The sequence below is a fragment of the Prenolepis imparis genome, unplaced genomic scaffold (assembly GCF_030444845.1).
Source record: "Prenolepis imparis isolate NDT839.2.m4 unplaced genomic scaffold, iyPreImpa1.0 SCAF_8, whole genome shotgun sequence".
NCBI classification, from domain to species: domain Eukaryota; kingdom Metazoa; phylum Arthropoda; class Insecta; order Hymenoptera; family Formicidae; genus Prenolepis; species Prenolepis imparis.
Genome location: NW_028141166.1, coordinates 17410662 through 17426563, shown reverse-complemented (window position 1 = coordinate 17426563; position 15902 = coordinate 17410662). Strand labels below are relative to the sequence as shown.

At 34.6% G+C, this 15902-nt stretch overlaps 1 protein-coding gene across 4 annotated transcripts in view; it reads left to right on the top strand.

Annotated features, from left to right (window-relative positions):
- LOC145939431 (lachesin) overlaps nucleotides 1-15902 on the top strand; it is a 36149-nt gene that overhangs the window by 12619 nt on the left and 7628 nt on the right. For 2 of the 4 annotated variants that reach the window (XM_083043742.1, XM_083043739.1), the window contains exons 3-4: nucleotides 9165-9254; nucleotides 11535-11656. In XM_083043742.1, the coding sequence (XP_082899868.1) occupies nucleotides 9170-9254; nucleotides 11535-11656 (207 nt within the window). In that variant the 5' untranslated portion in view covers nucleotides 9165-9169. Of the gene's footprint in view, nucleotides 1-9164; nucleotides 9285-11534; nucleotides 11657-15902 lie in introns of those variants that run through there. The other 2 variants (XM_083043740.1, XM_083043741.1) reach the window with 2 other exon arrangements.

Sequence of the window (15902 nt, the reverse complement as noted above, 5' to 3'; positions counted from 1 at the left end):
TTTTTCATTAATGTATGTATCTGCTGGTTTTTTTTTATATGTATAAAGAACATAAAAAGAACAAATATAATATTTTATTCATTCGTGTGTTTTTTTCGATATGTGAAAACAAGTCAGTATTTTTTTTCTCACTTCGTTTATTGAATTTATGTGAATTTATATATACGATTGTGACTTTTATTCAATTAAATTCGGAAAAGTAAAATTAATTGTAAAATTAGATTTTCTAAAGCTTAATCGCTAACTTTAAAAATATTACAAAAGAATTAAAAAAATTAATTTAGAAAAAGTACTAATTTATTTTAATGTCATGAATATTAAATGGTGAAAATTTGCATTAGTTATAATTACATTAATACACAGATCTATAGAATAATAATTACAAAACGCCATACAACATTAAGAAATATATTAAGAAATATATATTATATATATATTTAAGAAATATAATAATAATATTCTGATAATACATATATTATTAAATATATTACCAGAATATTCGGTAAATTTCTTTGTAATATTTCGTTATTTGGCAAATCTCGAAGAATACGAGAGATGCATGGAGCGAGATGTGTTCGCGACTGCATTTATCGCGAAGCCCTTTCGTTCGCCAGGCAAGCACTCATCACAGCTGGAAGTCATGCACCTACACCGTTCTTTTCTCATTCTGTGCTACTAATTCTCCATGAGGGGTTCGCGCTTTCGTCCCGCTTCTCTCGCTTCTCTCGCGTTACAAATCCATCACGCCGTATTACCGGGGGATCAGTGAGACACACACACACACACAATGCCAGTGCGCCACTCGACGTTTGAATGTCACCGAACCCTGTTACGGGGGTGGCCTCATGTTAGGAGAGGGAGAGGTGGCCGGATATATCTACATATCTATATGCAACACCCCCGGTGTTGCAAAGTGCTACGACGACGCCGATTTATCGCTACTGACAATGAGCCCCTTCATGAATGTAGCCTTTTTTTCTCTCGCAATTTCTTCAGTTCTGACCCGATTTACCGCTGGATAATTTGGATCGTTTGCACATATTGCACTCAATTGCTAACAAAAATTTAATTATCGCTTATGTTTAGATTATGTGCAGTATTATAATGTTTAAAAATATTTCATTCTAAAATCGTTTACTCATTTATATACCCGTATTATAACTATTTTACAAAACTGTCAAAAATAATGTACAAAAAGAATTTCTTTGTGCATTTATGCATTTTGTTCAATAATAGTACATTAAATGGAAGTTTATATATCGTAATTGAGAGAGAGAGATTGTGTGGAGAGTAACGAAAGTATTTTCGCACTAACATCTTATTGCTTGACTAAACGTGAAACGTCAAAACGCATGTATTGTGCTCGCATTCATTCGCGTGTTTCATTTTCTACGGCTTGATTTAACAGCTGGCGCAGAGAGAACCCATAAGTGAATATCGCCTCCTCCTCAGCCGATATTCCGATATTTTTCGCAAAGTTGCTAGTCCTTGAGATTGCTAGGCGCGATGTAAAAGAACTCGCGGAAAATGTAGCTCGGAGGCATGGTAAACGAAGGTTGCAGCCGCAGCACCACCGTATGCAAGCGGGTCGCATCTCAAGATGCGGGGTGAGTCACGGTTGCTCCTAACTTCCTAGACAATTTCAACCACAATCCTTAAGTTCCGTCGCGCGAGAGGCGAATTCCCTACGAAACCCATCCTAACCGCTGCTCGACGACGACGGTGTTACGCTCATCGATAGTCGATTGCTATTTCACGGCGTCCTTTGCATGCCGGTGTGTCACGTTAAGGAACTTAGAGAGTAAACGAGCGAGAGAGAGAGAGAAGAGAGGAGAGAGGCTGGAAAAGCAATTCGAGTTTCTCATGTCGTATTCGCTCGTCATTACGTCGACACCGGCCGTCTTCTCTCGTGTCACCTTGAACGATGGTCAACCGCATATGAATAGTGTGATGTAAGTTTTGACAAGTACGTACGACCTACTCTAGTAAGATGAGGATAGTTAATGGAAAAGCGACGATTTTCTGACTACCGTGTATGGTGTATGGAGATAAGTATATAATGTGCGCATTTTTATAAGAAAAAAAAGTCGCTTTCAAATATCGATTGAGCCGTGTGAACATATTTGTCTCGTATTAAAAAAATTTTAATTTTTTTAATGCAACACATATGTATATCTCACGGCACATGTTGATAAAAATAAATATTATTTATTACGTACGAAAAGAGAAGACATTTTTAATAGATGTTTTATATTTTTTCGAATAAGAGAGTCTAACTCTCTGCGCGCGTAAAATATAAGCAAATACCTGTTCTAAAAACATTATGTGCAAGAGTGGAATATAATTTGCTGTTAACGAGCTTGACATTATTCTCTGATAACGACATGTTTATCCGATAGAGACGACTTAATAATGCTAAGTCGCGACGTATCAAACAATGACTAAATATTCGTGTTTATTGCCATGAGGACGTTTGTAGTAAAGACTAATGTATAAAGAGAACAATTTAAATCCGTCTGATATATTTTATAAAATGCAGGGTATATCACCGGCATGACTTGTCACGATTTGTTCAGCAGACGACACGGAAACCAAAACGAAGAGATGACCCGCTGACAAAAGTCAGATACTAAAAGATAGTAAATTAAGTTTAGCAGGAGAGAACGGGAGGGTGAGTCCGACTCCGGAAAAGCTGGCGAACGCAGACGGACATATAACTTCTTTTACAGGAACTTCAGTGGCAATCCTTGTAACATAATTAGTAAAGTAGCTCGCGCAGCGATATCGTGAGGGAATATTTATTTTAAGCTTCAGGAGGAGGAGTAATGGGGAGGGAAAAAGTTGGCCGACAAGTTCGCCCGAGCGTGGAGAGAAATTTAGAGATCGTGAGTTTGACGGCGGTATATATGCAGGGGTGAAATTCATTCGGATAGAATATTTGTCGCGTAATATTGTAGCGTATATTTTATTACACCTGTGCATTACACACGCAGTGACGTGCAGCATTATTGAGATTTGTTTTAATCTGAATTTTTCGTGATATTTGTTAGTTGACCTTTCAACATTTGACGACAGTAATATAATACGAAGCGAATACAGTTATTACAGTCGTTTAATCATATATCTTTTTGTCAGGATTTATTTTTTTACATCTGTAAAATACTACTGCTCATGTACATGCAATTTTAGATTTATTTTGAATTTTATTATACATTTTTTTTTTTTCAAAATAATATGCTGTCATTGATCTATTTAGTTTACAAAAAATTAAATAATGCACATTTCGATCATAAAGATAAAATTGAAATTTAAGAGAAACATAAAATTGAAATAAACTAATATCGAATAACATTTATACTTTAATACGAAGAGTTATCGTATTTAAACGTCTTAGCAGTAAATTCTCATTTTTATTTACCGAGATAAATGTGTCTATTTTCCGATTAAATCAATGTTTATAATGAATTTTTAAAGCTGAATGTTTCTCGTTGAGTTAGTATTGCGTTATTTTTTTTTAAACTCTATATGAGCATTTTCGAAACGAGAACGCGCGAAATTAAAAATCACGTATTATCAAATTTATAGTCGAAGTTGTTTGCCGACTTTATATTGCAACTTCGTATGTGATACGATACATCGTTGTATTTTTTTGTTGTCGCAAACTTTTATTATGCGTATCGAACGACGAGAGAGCGTCATGACAATCTTATGCATCCTTCTATTATAAATCGCAAAGAACATCAACAATGAGACGTTATAATTACTGCCATAATTATATTGGATCCTGTATAGTCATTAGTATAATGCATAGTTAGCGAAGAAATTTAATATGCCGTAGTGCGGGTTTCGGTTGTTGCAGTACTGCACAACGCGGATGTGATGTGGTTATTGTGTAGAAGTTTGTCAGGCATGGAATTCGATACCGAAAATACTATAAATATGTAGAATCAGTCGCATACGTGCTAAAATTATTATCTAACATAAAATTATCATAGATCGTGAATGAAACAGGATATTATAACAAGATGTATACAATTATATCTTTAATAGAAAGTTTAATTGTGTGTTAAAAAAATTGCTTGTCACAAAAAGAATAAAATAATATAATATAAAATAAAATATAATATAATATAATTATAATATTATAATCGGCACTAATATATTTCTTTTCCACACTTTTCGAGACTGATTCGTCAGAGTTAGAATAGACAAAAAAGTGGCAGTAGGAACATCCCAGTAATGATCTCTCTGTCATCTTTAAAAAATTATGGGTTCTCTCGTAAGGTTAAATCTAAGCTTAGGAAGATACGGCGAATTACAAGATTCGCATTAAACTTTTTCGCAACTTATATCGTCGTGATAAGCGCGTATTAAGTAGCGATAAGCCAGCACGATTACGAAAATCCCTCAAGTCACCTCGAGAATCCCTCCGTCACAGCGCAGCACCTTATCAATAATCAATCGCTATTTCCGCGTTCTTCTCGACGTTAAGGAAAGTTTCGCGATCGGGGAGAGAGAAAGAAAAGTATAGAAATGAAGTGGATACGAGTAAGAAAGAGAATGACGGAAACTGCAGTTTCTTATTGTTAGGTCAAGTCGGATGAACGGATAAATATGCTATGGAAGTTTCGTTGTCCGTCTCTTCGTATCGGGGGTGAAATTTTATTGAGAAGAGAAAGCTCCATTTTTTTTTCAGCTAAATGATATACATCACCTTCGATGGAGAAAGGAATCGATAAATCTCCCATTCATGAATGTCGAGAGGATGATTGATCAAATTTCTTTGTTACGAAATGCGAAACCATTCCGGGGAAATGTTTGAGGAATGCATTTATCATTGTTTTATTCGCGATTCGAGATAACCCAGTATCTTTATAATTAGTGATTGAAATCGAATATTTATAGAGTAATCGGAACATTTTGCCAACTCCGTTGTAATTTGAGTACTTGGAAAATTAAATCCTGCAATTTTTTTTGTATCTAACAATGTTGTATCATTTTTTTTTTAAATTTATATTAATCTCGTTATTTGATACGTATTATATATTATTTTGACATACACACTTTTTTATATCTCTATATTAATCGAAAGCTTTATGGAGATTCTACGATACCGCCATTTCCAAAATCAGATATTTCGCTTGCTATGGCCTAATGCCTAATGTATGGATTACTTTGGAATAGTAATCCTTAATAGGCGCATTTGCGCATTGACGATTGATGCATTCGTGTTATTTCTCACGCCGAAACTTGATTTCCTTGATAGCTTTACGTACAGCTTTATAACGTTTCAGTGCTTTGCTAATCGTGGCATGTGAATTACTCTAATGGACTCCCATATAACGTTTGCAGACGCAAAAGTGCGGTGTTATCTGCCAAAAGACAGTCAAATTGAATCAATATATGGATTATCAGATTAATTACGTACTCTTGTCGCGCACGATATTAGACAAGCGTGTAAAGAGCTTACACAAAATGTGCAGGTGTGAAACACACGAAACAGAAAATAATTTTTGTATATCGAGTATTAAAATTAAACGGAGGGAATAATTCAAAGATGTTGGCTCAACACAAGTTTTAATTATTAACGGTTATAATTATAAAGCTGATTAAAAATCTTATGAATAAATCCTGAAAGTACAAAGATGTGAACATTGTTAGATAGATTTTTTGTCTTCTTAAAAGACATTAATTTATATATTTTTTTTACTTTTTGTTTATTTCGCAACTGGTCACTCAAAAATGTAAAATTCGTGAAAAATAATAGTTATATATTATAATTACGGTTTTATGAGAAAAAAAAACAAGAAATATGAAATATTAGAATGTAATCTAATAATATTTATACTTTCATACATATATTTTTACACAACTGCATTTAAGATTTAATTTTTTTAGATATAGTTGCATCATTAAATTAATTTTTACCGTGCTTTTAACACTTATAACTATTAATGTAATTAGATCTAATCGTAATTAAAATTTATATTTTGAAAGAAAGTAAAACAGATGCTTTTAAAAGCGCGAAGGTATTCACTAAACTGATATTCTTGATTGCTAGCGCGGATATTAAGAGAGGAATAAACCCTCGCGGGCGGAAAAGATCCGGCGATCCCCTTGTAACGAAGAACTCTGAATATTTACTTCTTCTCGGGTCGGGGCACATAAAGAAACGGACCGCCGGCAAATCCGGTGAGAAGATTAGCCGTATGCAAAAGAGCATGGAGGTGCGCCGACGAGAGAAGTGTGTTCGTTAAGTGCACGTGAGGATTGAGAAAAGTGAAACGCGTATAAAAGAAAAAAGAAGTAGAAATCGAAATAAAAGGTACCACTATGGAAACGCGTAAGTAATAGCTTCGGCAGGGCGAATTTGATGAAACGAACGGGTAAGTGATACCACCGGGTGGTGGCTTTTATTTCTTTTCGCTTCTAAGAATCGAAAGTGCTAAAACAATGTAGAGAGAAAAAAGGGAGAGAGAGAAAGCGAAAGACGAGTTATCCTCTGTTTTTGGGGAGATCCTTTCTTCGATAGAAGAAATTCTGCTATCGCCAGGATCGCTAATGTAAAATTTGCTAGAAATGAGATTGAAGAATTTAAAATTCAATAGATTCTGCAATTTTTCATATATTTGTAGTTATTTTGTAATTATATAAAATATTAAATTTTAATTATAATGGATAATAATATTACATAGTATATAAATATTATATTTCTTATATTTTTATTGTTAAACTTTTATTGTAAAACTTTTTATTTATTTCATCTAACAATAAGAAAAATTTTACGCGTGCGCCTAATCTTAAAATTAGACCTCGAAAACCACCAATGGCAAGAGAGAATTCTTCAGTTTTATGTACTTTTAACAAACGAGAGAGGGGAAAAAAGGAAAACAATTATGTAATTTTCCACGTGTGCATTTAAACAAATATTTTCACAACATAAATGTGGTTGTGTACCAATATTTTCTAATTTACAACTTTTTTCTAATTTTCAGCTTCATACTTTACGATCAATCAAAATAATTTCAAGCTTGTTTAGAGAAGCCATGCAATTGGATCATATATATTTCGATATAAGCAATGATTTAGTTGACTTTCTTTTTTTACCATAAAATTTTCACATGTAAGAGACTGAAAATCAAAAACAGACTATTACTCCTATAATTTATTTTAGATTCAATAACTGATAAATTAATAGCAAACGATCTTGCAATTATTATGTAAAAAAATATTTTTTAAGTTAGCATTGCTTATTCTCACTATTAATAAGACTCATATAGAAAGACTTTTATGTGTGATACAAATATGCTGATCGACTCATAATATTCAATTAATTAAATGCCGCGAACGATCAACTTTAATTATGTTGTGTTACATATACGTGCCTTTAAACACGCGCTTTCAAGTAAATTACACATCTAAATCCTCTCCTATAATTTTCAAACCACCGCGAACGTTGTACGCTTGATTACCTATCGGAAGGAAATAGTTAAATGCGCGCTTGTGTAAGGAACGAACTTGCGCGTTCGAAATCAAAGAGGCTTTTGATATCCTGACCCGAGACTGCCCATCTGTCCTATAGGGTGTAATTCGCGATTCTACCTTCACGTTTACCGACCACATATTCACACATCATCCCTCTCGCCAATTCTTACAGAATTTGATATTTCTATATGTGTTCTAATGCCAACGGATATTAAACTGGTCTCCACACGAAGAGACCAAGAGGAAGAGGGTGAGAAAGAGTGACAGGGAGAGGAGGGAAAGGGGGGTTGCTTTTATTAACTTGTCGTTTAGCTCAAACACGCGTATATGACAGCAGAATTTTTGATGGACCCGAAGATGAAGACCGAGGTCATAAAGGGGGCGAATTGGGCGCGAGCGAAATTTCCATTTGACCATTGAATTGTGCTCGTTACGTACGTAACATATCCATCTACGTATACGTACGTACACGCACGTGTGTCCTCGAGATGCGGCATATCGCGAGAGGGTGCGGAAAGGACGGAGGAGATACATATACCTACCACCGTCCTCGAGAGTATTATTGCGACGCTGGTCGGTCGACGGGGAGAGGATGGCGACGGGCAAACCGGGGGATATATCAGCGAGTTGGCGTTTATGTGCCGACCAACTGTCGAGTTAATATTCACGCGATTCGGAGCCGACTCTCCCTTTCCTCCTCTTTTCCTCTCTTCCGACCTCGCGTTCCGAGCACGCGTCGCGAAATTCTCGATTTCGACCCCCGATTTTCCCTCTCCCTTTTCTCTTACCCCTTCTGTATATCGGGTGTCTTCCGCTTGCGAGATTTTATATTGTGATAAAAATTTCAATTATACTCTTTATACAAACCCCAAGTTTTTCCAAATTTTGAAAGCTACACAGTTGAAAAATTTGTGTTAAATTTAACAAATATCACCTGTCCCAAACGGTCCACAGAAATTTTTGTGTTAATTTAACATAATACGGATATGTTAAATGGTGACACGAATATTATGTTAATATTTTAACATAAAATAAATGCAAACTTCAAATAAACTTAAAATAAATTTTGTGTAAAATTAACATAGTTTTAATGTAAAAATTAACTAAAAAAATTGTTAATTTTACATTTTATCACCCCCACTTATATTATAAGTAAAGTTATATAAAGTATAATTAACATTTTTTTTCTGTAAATTTTAACAGATAAATCTTGTCACTAATAATACGGAACATATTTATTGTGTAAAATTAAAAATAGATATACATTGTGTTATTTTTACACTTTTTTTTAGTTGTTTTAATAATTTAACATTTGAGTCCAATTAACATAACAGCAATATGTTAAATTAACACATGAATGTGTTAAATATTTAACACAAAAATTTTAACGGGGACCGTTTTTAACAAGAAAACACACATTTTCTAACTGTGTAAGGTTTGTAGAAAAAATCTAACTAAAATCTAACTTGATAAGGCAAATATAAATTAACACACACAGAGATACTTTACAGATATATATAATTAATAATATATAATATAGATATTATTGTTATATATAATATTAAATAATATATATAATTTTGCTTTATTTATTAGCTATATTAAGTTAGAACTTCTAATTATGTATTGTTTCGAAAAAAAAAATATTATTTTAATATATTTCATGATTTTCATTACAGTACGTATGGCGTATGGCTTACCCTATGGCATGGCATCGCAGAACATCGCACTGGGCGTCTTTATCGCCGCTTTTCTCCACGTCAGTCTCGGTAAGACTTGAATATACCGCTTTCAGGAAGGTAAGTATCTTCGCGATGTAGATCCTTTGAAAAATAGAAAGAAAAAAAAAAAAGAATCAGTCGGGAGATATACGGGAGAGGAGAAGCAAAAGTTACGAGTTTTTAATCCGCACGGAGAGAATCACAGAATTCCTCCTTTTTCCCCTCCTCCGATCGCTGCGACAGTATCGTGCCCGTTACTTTTGCGCCGCCTTTCTTTGCTCCAGTTTCGGTAAGAATCAAATGGAATCTTTCCGGAGACATCGCTATCGGTAGCCTCGCGTTTCCGCGAAAGCTTAAAAAGGATCCCCGCTTAAAAAGAAGCAAGAATTGCAAAGTGGTACAAGCCGCCGACTTTTCTTCAGCTTCGAGAAAAATGTTCCATCGTTGCATTTATTTACTTATTACTGCTATATTGATTTATCGCGTGATCAGATATATAAATTGTGAAGTCTTTTAGGAGAAATAGTATTTCATTTCGATCTTGAAGAAAAATCTAAAATATGTGTCCTATACAAATTAATTAATCAAACGCGAATGTAAGAAAATTAGGAACTGTTTCTTTCTCTTTTAGCAAAACTTATTTAGGAGATATTGGATTTTTATAAAAGGACACAAACATACGTAACTACAATTTATTTTGAGACTCTCAACCTCTTTATTATCGAATCTTTTCAGTGAAGTTTTCTTTTTGTTCGATGTTCGTGTCAGGTTGATTTCTCATTACACAAAAAGGACACGAATCGTAAAACGCATGAATCGTCAAGCACTCGCATGTACGAACTAACAAAAATGCTATCCGGTCTTCGCGGTAGCTTTTCCGCGCGATAGATCATGATAGATGATGATTACTCCACAAGTCAGCGAACTTTCGCTCGGCCGTGTTCCACGTGATTAATAAACACCTCGTTTCTCGCGAAACTTTCTCCCCTTTCCTTCGTGCTCGCGTGCTCGCTTCGAGAAGTTAACCGGAAAGGATATAGGAAGAATACATTTCCTTTTTTTTTTTTTTTTGCCTATTAGATTCCATCCTGTTATTGCGACGATGATCAATGCGCGATTTCCGCGTGAAACGTAATGTCGCGCATCATATTAATATCTCACCACGTGAGGGATGAATTCAATGCAACACCGCTGACTAAATAATAGATCCATAAGAATTCGATATCAATAAACACTCTTTTTTACGGCTACTTTTTTGCGTGTTGCATAATACAATATACGAATAATTATTTCAGAAAATTTAGAATGATAATAAAATGAGAAGAAGGGACAGAACACACTCAAAAGAGAATGCATAAAAAATTACCAAACTTATTACAATTAGATATATATATAATATGGATTCGTAAAGCGTGATGAATAAATGCTTTCTATGATATTGATGATATGAAAAATTTTATTGGGCAAAATTGTTTTAAGGCATACATTTATATTTTTCGGATATATTAATTTTTTCATAAAGCCGCCAGAAAGAAAAAGTTTCGAAGTCAATACCGCTTAATTTCGAGAGAGATTCTATTGAAAATAAAATTATTTACCCCAAACTTGCATTTTTATATAAAGAAAATTCTTTGCATTTTTATATAAAGAAAAAAATTAATATACTCAAAAGAGAGATGAGGAAGATTTAACGCTTCAATTTGGTCTAATAAAATTGTTTCATATATTATCAATATTTTTAAGAATATAATATTTTTTTATTAAACTTATTATATATCATATAATATAACAAGTTTTATTAAACTTATTTAATTAAAAGGCTTTACGCGCCTCATTCTATATACATGTATATATTTTATGTGCAATAACGAATTAGGAGAGGAGAATACACAATATTAACTAATTTTTATCTATTGTATTAAAAGCTAATAAAATTTTTGTAGTTTCTCAAAATTAATTTTTATTAAAAAAATTAAAATTGTTTTCTGAGTTATCTCATTTATCACGATGAACACTAGTCAGCGGTATATCAAATATGCGTGACGTATAAGAAGAATCGTGATTATCGAGCGATGAGATGTGTTTGATCGGTCGCTCATTACGTACATAAATAACGCGATGAGATTAAATTTTGTTCACGACCGCAAAAAGGTGACGGGCATTCGGCACCCATTCCCGAAATTTCCTCTAATGCACCGTTCATACATCATATTCGTAACGACGGCATATCGGCGGCAAGTTGATGGTCGACGGCGCTAATTAAGGATTAACTTTGTGGATCGTTAGCCATAATCGTTAGCGCATATAATCGTTAATTGCATAATTCAGGTCAAACGCCGCCCAAATCCGAGGTCCTGCCCGAGTTTCTGGCACTCTTGGAAAATCATACGGTCACTCAAGGTCGCGACGTCTCCTTCACCTGCGTCGTTAATCATCTTCAGTCTTACAAGGTAAATGTACTCGTGCTATTCGCGCGCGTGTAATTAGGTAGTCGATTAGGACCATCGCTCGAAAAAGTTAGTAATGTGGCCTAAATATAATGTATTTCTGCAAAATATACCGAATTATATTGCGGGTAATTTGAAATTAATAGCACGTAGAATTACATTATTCCATTGCCAATTATTAAGTGTGTGTGTATGTGTGTATGTGAGGCTCACTACCTCCGTTAATTCGAAATGTTCGATTACAAGTGAACGTTGCCAAGTGCTTTGAATAAGCAAACGTCAATCGTGCAACAAAAAATAGCAGCTTGCAATAATATAAAAAATATTTTTTGAATGATAAGAAATCGAGAGAGAAGTAAAACGGATCAAAACATTAATATTTTATTAAACTCTTTCATAAATTAATTCGATTCTTGAGCAAAATTTATTATTATAATCGAAAAGTTAAAAAGATGTGAAACATTTTTATTTATTTATTTATAATTTTTTTTTAAATTTAATTCACGCGGAGAATATTTAGTTTAATTCACGCGGAGGCTATCCATCAATTTTATTGAACGTAGTCACATTATACTAACTCTCGTGTATTGCTTTTAGTACTACTGTTATGTTATGTTACGATAGGAAAAGCCAATTCGTATATAGAGAGATAACTTTTAGTTCTAGTAAAAATGTCACAAGTATTCTTCGACAAGTATATCCTCAATTCCTAAGAGAGAAGCCGCGAGCGACGCCACAAACGTCAAGATGTTTTCCTTGGATCTGCATAGCGAAACAATGCAAATCAAGCGGAACCATCGAGTATTCGATGTATTTTCCAAAGACAAAAAGACAAGAGAAATGTATCTCGTTGATACAACGTAGAACGTCGCTTACGTATCGACTAAACTAGCTATTCCGATCGGTTTTGCTGTACAGTTTCCTCCATCCACAATATGCATACATTGCAATGACTATATAGGTACATAAAAATCGAACGTCGTCTACTTACAGTCTCTTTAAATCTATATATAAGCAAGATGATAAATTTAAAAAACCGAGAATGAATTAATTCAAAAAATGATCAAGCATTTGGATGAATCTGAATTTGAATTTTTTCTTATCACATCATCATTATTCATTACTAACTTTCAATTTTTAATTTTGAATATCTCCGCAATTAAATCTCAGATTAAAATTCTATTAAAGTAAAGTCTACTTGAAATTAGTTATAGATTTTAGATTTCTTGTCTATTTGCTCTTCTGTAAAACGAAGGTTTACGAAGAGATCTCTTTTATTTTCAACCGTTAATTACTCGAGAACTACCTTAGAATTTTTATCGAAGGGAAATCACGTTCAAATTAAATGAAGAATTTACCATTGTGTAACAATGATCACTACAATTTCACGCATTTTTCCACATTTATATCACATTTATTTTATCGGATGTTAGGTCTAATTTAGCCGCGAGTCAGTGCAGTTTGCACGTTTTTCGACGCGATCCTGCCAGTATATTGATCATGATTTAATACGGAAACGTTCGATCTCTGTGTATCTATGTGTCAGTCACTCACGTGTGCGTTCATGTGTGAAGGAAGTGTTCAATTGTATATATCAGAGTCCAAGGAATTCCTTCCGGGACAGACTCAGACGAGTAATTCACTTTCAAGAAGAAGTCTAAGTTTGATTGCGCGTTCGGATAGCGACAATCGTTTCTATCGCGTTTCTAACGCTGTCGGAGCGTGTTTGCGGGGGTTAGTGGAAAGGGTGGAAGAAGAGATGTGCTCGCCGACGTCTTGTCGCTCGCGGCTGTGCCCCGAAGAGTTTACCCCCTTTTCCCTTCCTTCTCTCTCTCCGGAAAAAGAAAGGAAATGACAGAAGAAAGAACATAAATCAGATCCGCTAATATAGCGTCGGTGAATAGCCCTGATTTTTGCCACCGAGCTCCTTCTCATCCTCCTCGCGCAATTGTGCTGACTTTGCGACATCGTTTATGTGCACCTTACGCATTTCAGCGAAATGACGATTACGTGGAAAACCATGCAAAGAGTATGTTTTAATATGCATAAAATATCACAGTGTCGAATTTAAATTCGTAATTCTATAAAACATTGGTATAACATAAAAAGTATGATTCTCCTTCTTCGATAAGTGATAATATAATATTTTGATTAACAATGGATTATTTGAATACGAGACTCTTCAAGTTGTAATTTGTTTATATATAAAAATCCAGGCCTGATAATTATCACACGCGAGACGAAAATTGCGAAAAAAAAAAGATAAAGTTCGAATTGCGATACGAAAAATCTACATTCACCTGTATATATTTTTTATATATATATTCTCGATATTCTCAATCGTATTTGTCTGCATGTTTCTGTGTAGAATTTTGGAAGCTTTAATATTAATTCTGTTCAATTTCTGATAAACGATTCCGATAACTTGTTTACCTATCTTGTTTCACTTCCCATCTCGTTTAGATATATTGTTGACGCAGAGAAGTATGCAAAATATTATATTTTTACACTCTCTCTATTTTGTTTAATCAATATACATTTTTTCGGATGACTTTATTTGTACGCGATATTTTATGCATATATTTTATCTTCCACATGGAGAAGGTATGTTTACGCGAAGGTATATTTAATCGCTAAAAAAATAAAACGAAATTTGCCGCGTAAACAAAAAGGTGCGTGTATATACATCCACGGTACATCGAAAGCTGTTTAATTTGGCAGCCGTTCGTCGTCGAATTACATGTAACTGTGTCTCATATATCCCGCAACATCTAATCTCAGAAATTTAACCCTTTGCTACAGACCTATATAGCGAACTGGTGCAGCTGTATCTAAAGCTTTCGGTGTCTCTCCACGGGAATTCAAACCTTGCAATTAGATACGAATTGAGTTACGCTAGTAAAGTTCATTTCAAATTAAGAGATACATCGAGAAATGTATCTCATTTTCTTTTTTTTATATAGAATTAAAATGTCACATTTTAAAGGTAGATAAATCTTTCTTTGGAGATACATGCAAATGCAAATTTAATTGAGAGACATGAGAAATTCCGCGACATACATATACACATATTGTATATATATATTATACATACATATATATATATATATATATATACTGAAAGACAACTAAATTAATACAGTTAAGGCTCCTGCATACTCGATTGCCAAGTCCGTAAAATTTGTACGACAGTGCCACATTTGGCAAAACTATAAACTATTAAGCGTGTAAATGACATAAATTATTCTTGCGACTTACAGCGTCATTTATCATTTTAGTGCAGTGTTTCTATTTTTAAAGTAATTGTTATAGTGTTAAAATATACCGAAGACTCTCATTTTGTTATAATTTAATATGTGAAAGCAAATATTTATTTCATTTCGATACCTGTCAAACAGCTGGTTTTCGTCCTTGATTAGGCTCAATTCAATTCGACATATACAATGTTATTTATTGCTTACCCAAAAACAAAAGGAGAGTTTTCGGTATATTTTACAAAAGTCGGTTCTATCGGTTACAAACCCTATTTTATTGAAAAACATTTTTATTTTAGCGTAAGTCGCAAGAATTTTTATGGTATATTTTCTCGCTTCTGACATCATCAATTCAAGATGGCTGCAGTCAGTATGCAGGAGCCTTAAACACCACCAACACTATCGTAAATGCAATACTCCGAGATATGTGTAATATTATAGATCTATAGTCTCGCGCGTCAGATCTCATATCGAATGTCTATAAGGACACCTGCCAATTACTCTTGATCCACGAAGGATCATCCCCAGAGGGAAGGAGATTCCGACGCGACAAAAGCGTGTATATGTACGTATTTCCAACAGGTAGATCGCGATATCCTTTCACGCGCATTTATACGCATCTTAAATTCGATTGCCGATCGAAACTCGGCAACGCGAGAGCTTTTGTTCGCGGTTTAAAAGCCCTTTCATTCGCCCCCATGGCTTCACTACCACCGTCATCTGAAATATGACAGATCGAGCTGTCGAGCGGGCGCGGGAGGAAGGAGGAGCCTATGGAAGGGTAACGATGGGGTAAACCCGAGCGGAATTTGAGAGTGCAAAGCCCCGAGTGCGTCGCGCCGCCGACCGGTATATGAATACCGATAAGCGCCTTTCGCAAGCACCGCGATGCTTTTTAAGCACCGCATCCGGTACTAATGAAGGATCCCCGGCTCTTCTCGCGCAAAGTGGCCGGATCTTTTCCCCGCGCGCTCGCTCTCTCCCGTAAAACGCAA